Genomic DNA, 4159 nt, shown 5'->3' with positions numbered 1-4159 from the left:
ACTGACACTGGGCTCATGACAAGCACCCAAAGGAATTTACACAGGCTGCCGCCACCAAACACAATTACACCAGGCTTCTGTATTAGCCACAGCACTCTGAGGGGGAGACACTGTACTCTGGAACACTGCACATAGAGATGGATTTATTTCTTGTAAGAATCCATCATAAGCTGAATATTAACTACAAACACAGTCACAGAAATGACATCAGATTTTTATCTAGTACCACTTTTAAACTGAGGTGCATTGTTTGCATTATGGACTGCTGGAAAGGCTTCAGCATTAGCAACTGCAGCAGTAGAGTATTTTATGCCCACTGACAATGTCCAATACAACCACATAATGCACAGCAGCACAAAGGCAGGCCCAGCAAACTCCTGAGTAAGCAGATGCAAAGAGCAGTTGTATCTAAACCATGGGTTTGAATGCTGCTTTAAAGCAAATTCTGAATGCCTTTCATAATGGTTACAACAACAATTTAGGTAATCTTGGTAAAGCATCAAAAAATATCTCTGGATATTTAGCCATCACCCAACATAATTTGAAAGTTGCCCACTGTGTCTGATTAGCAGACTGCATGAGTCATTAAAAAAAAATTACAACTGTTTTATTCCAATTAACCACTGCCTCAGTGCTAGTATTTGTAGACTCAGTAATGTGACATTAAAATTGTCTAGTTCCAAATAACTAGAACCATTTGCAAAGGAAAGTTTAAAAGCCCTTTATTAATTCAGAAGTGAAACACCAATATTTCAAGTGAGATAAGTATGTTTATTAAGGTTCATTCTACTCTAAGGTTTATACAGAGAATGGAATGCAATACAAGCTAAGAGCACACCTCAAAGATCTACCACACAACCATCCCATACTCCCTATAAGGGAACTGTAAAAAAAAAAAAAAAAAAGAAATCAGAAAACCAGTTACTGTTTAACTAGTTGCAAGTGGCTTTGTCCAAAGAAGTTAAGCTTGATATTGCATTAGCTTTGTATGCAATAATTAAGTCTCTACAAGCTGAAGTATCACATACAGAGGCATTTCCTGTGGACACATGAAACCATGTTTTCAAGAGCTACATCACAAGGGTTCTTTAAAATTGCCTAAATACCAGCCACTAATGGCATGCACAGGTCAATAATATTAACTTTGGTAATGTCAGTCATTTTTGGTCAAATCTGGATTCCACTTTTAATAGTAAYATGTATAAAAACACACCCATCCTGCGCATAAAGCAACACACTTTATTTGCTATCACCTAGGGGCAGGTCTTCAAGACATGGCTGAAGTATTCAAATTTTAACTGTCAGGAGCTTGCTTAGTACTAGATCACATTTTCACTAGTCTATAAGGCAAGACTAAAAAGGACAAGAAAGTGGTCAAATATTTAATTWTTTTTTTAAAAATGCAGGACAAGAACCATCTTGAAAATTATATAGTTTTAAGTAACACTAATTTTTTTCCCACAATGTTTTTGTAAGAAATCCAGTAACTTTTTWACATTATCTAGCTCCCCAAGACATATTCTGGTCTGTTTTCCTTTCTGAAGCTATCRATACCCTGTAAATACAAGCATTTTGCTCTCCTTGAGGAAGAAGTCATAGATGTTTTTATTTACAAGAGTCAATCCTTAGCACTATAACTGGACTTCAGCAGTTTAAAAGTGTAATGAAAATTATAACCTTAAGTGCTACTTCCCATACAGAATCCACACTTAGTTCAGTTTTATTCATTGCAAAGTAAAAAGACATCCAATTACACTAGTAAAAACTCAAGAGATTTAGATTTGTACTCAAAAAAACACTACACATGCAAAGGGAACAATATCCTGCTAACACAACTTCATTTGCTGCTGCATTTGTCTAATATTAACAATTATGAACAGGGCAGTGCAACTAGTATTTGGAACAATCCTTACAGTGTTCGAGTGTCAGGCACAGTACTTCACTTCTCTTCACACCACTGGTTCTCTTTACGTACCTGAAGGAGCAATTTAACCATTAGTATGTTGCAGTGAAATTCTAAGCCTTGGCTGTAAATTCCCATAAGCATTCAGGATTATTTACTGCAAAGAGGCATAAACTCGGAGCAGCTTAGATTTTTCACACAGGCTTTGCAATTATAAAGTCAGTCTTCCAAACTGGCCTGTTTATCAGTATAAGCCCAGTTTTTCTTGCCTAGGTTTGACCAAATCTGAAACGTTCCCAGCAAGTAAAGCAAATGGATTATTTTAAGTGTAAGCTGCATGCTTCATGACATAGCATAGAAAAGATAACCAAGTCTACAACTCACTGTCTTGTACTGAAACCAGGCATCTTGCTCTGCTCTTTCCCAACTCTGCCATTTTGCAGTTGGTTTGYTGGTCACATTTTAAGAACAATGAGTTTGTTACTTAGGGATGAGCACCCAGACTTACCTTTCCAGCCACATGTAGCAATGTATCTTCAGCATTCCTACTACAGCTCCAAACCAGCAAACTAAGGCTGCCACAAACAGTCCTACAYGCTTTCTTACCACACACATTGGAGMTAGAAAATCAATACACTTTGTTTTGACCTTTTCATGTAAAGGGCTGGTAAAGTGTGGTAAACACCAAAAAGTCTACCACAAGTAGCACCCCAATTATGAGGAGCTGAGATATTAGTTTACATTAATTGGTAACAAGTCTGTTGCATCAGAAATTAAGTTATAAAGCACCACACAGTAATTGAACACAATCAGCCAACTAAATTATAATTAAATCCAAATCAAGTACCTGTGCTTCTTCCTCTTCAGTGAAGTCATTCTTAATATTGAATGTCTTGCGAATTTCTTCTGGAGTTTTCCCCTTGATCATGTTTGCAACTGTCTTGCATGTGACATCCAGCAAACCTTTGATGTCCAAGTAATTTGCAGCCTGCAGAACAGTTTCCAGATTTAAAGCCTCCATATCAATATTCTGCCTCTGTAGATGTACTACCAAAGTTAAGCTCACACTGAAATTGTAGAATACTGTAGGCAAACAGATTATCCCCACTTAGAGAAGCTTCTAGCTAGAACATTTTAGTGACTGTGCCAAAAACTTGTTTGCCAAACAGGAGGGGAAGTAATTGGTATCATGAAAAACGCTCCCCTGCTCCTCCTTTTACAAAGAGCTTTCAGAAGTCTGCAAACATGCAAGATCTTCAGTGTTGCAGTACTGTTAACTAGCCAAGGCAGGCAATGTTGGCTCACAGGTACATACAAGGTACAAATTTTAATAGATTCTATGCTAGATTTTTATGTAGAACTCCAAAATTCCATTACTAATAACAAGCTCTCAAGAACCACAAGAATAAAAGACAGTGATATTCCGAAAAGTAAAGTTATTGATAAATGAGCAAGTATTAAGGTAAGTGCCAGTATTAGGCTAACAAGTATTCCAACATCTTTGGCAATTTCAGCCAATATTTACCAGAACTACCTGCCCTCCCCACAGACCCTCTTCCACTAAGCATAAAGGCTTTATTTCTCAAGTGCRTAACAGAGCTTCACTTCACAGGCACAGTCTTTGCACTTCTTGAGGACACTCACCAGGATAAGTTCAAAAAGTGTTCCTTGGTCTACTTTCAGAAACTCCTGATCCCACACAGGGATGTCATCTGTTCTCTTTTCTTTGTTCTCATCATCCTCAGGAGGAGGTGGATCATCCTTGTGATGGGTGCACCACTGAATCACCTAATTATGGTTTTGATATTAAAGTTTTATCCAAGCAATTCTCCCATTACACCCCAACCATAACTTCATTTTGGAAGAAATGTACATTTTTCTCTAGATTAATATGAAAATCCTGTATGAACATGCCCAAATCCCCAATATTTTCATTTTAGAACAATTGATCCCCAATCYCAGAGTACAACAGCTTTCAGGAATCCCACCTGAGTTAGCAGCATGCTAGATTAATTATTTAATCTTAAAAGCCAGCTGCTGGTGCTATAAAGTTATTAGACCCCATGCTAACACACATAGGCTGTACAAAGAAAATCTGAACTCCATTTTGCTGTGTTTAATCTGTTTGCAGAAACATACTTTGTATTAAGCAGACTACTACAGGGCAAGAGTGCAGAGTGTAATAGCTACCAGCAGTACAAAGTTCACCCAACAAGTTTGCCATTACTGTTGTTTTGGGGGTTTGTTTTTGGTTTT

General features: G+C 37.5%; 1 protein-coding gene across 2 annotated transcripts in view; it reads right to left on the bottom strand.

Annotated features, from left to right (window-relative positions):
• Positions 1-757: 757 nt before the first annotated feature.
• SKP1 (S-phase kinase associated protein 1) overlaps positions 758-4159 on the bottom strand; it is an 8927-nt gene continuing 5525 nt past the window's right edge. For both annotated transcript variants that reach the window (XM_057371337.1, XM_057371338.1), the window contains exons 4-6: positions 3548-3691; positions 2751-2891; positions 758-1975 (exon numbers count right to left, since the gene is read on the bottom strand). In XM_057371337.1, the coding sequence (XP_057227320.1) occupies positions 1940-1975; positions 2751-2891; positions 3548-3691 (321 nt within the window). In that variant the 3' untranslated portion in view covers positions 758-1939. The remainder of the gene's footprint in view (positions 1976-2750; positions 2892-3547; positions 3692-4159) is intronic.

The sequence above is a fragment of the Malurus melanocephalus genome, unplaced genomic scaffold (genome assembly GCF_030028575.1).
Source record: "Malurus melanocephalus ecotype Western Australia unplaced genomic scaffold, MMel_1.1 scaffold_144, whole genome shotgun sequence".
NCBI classification, from domain to species: domain Eukaryota; kingdom Metazoa; phylum Chordata; class Aves; order Passeriformes; family Maluridae; genus Malurus; species Malurus melanocephalus.
The sequence above is the reverse complement of the archived record's forward strand: the minus strand, read 5'-3'. Positions and strand labels throughout refer to the sequence as shown.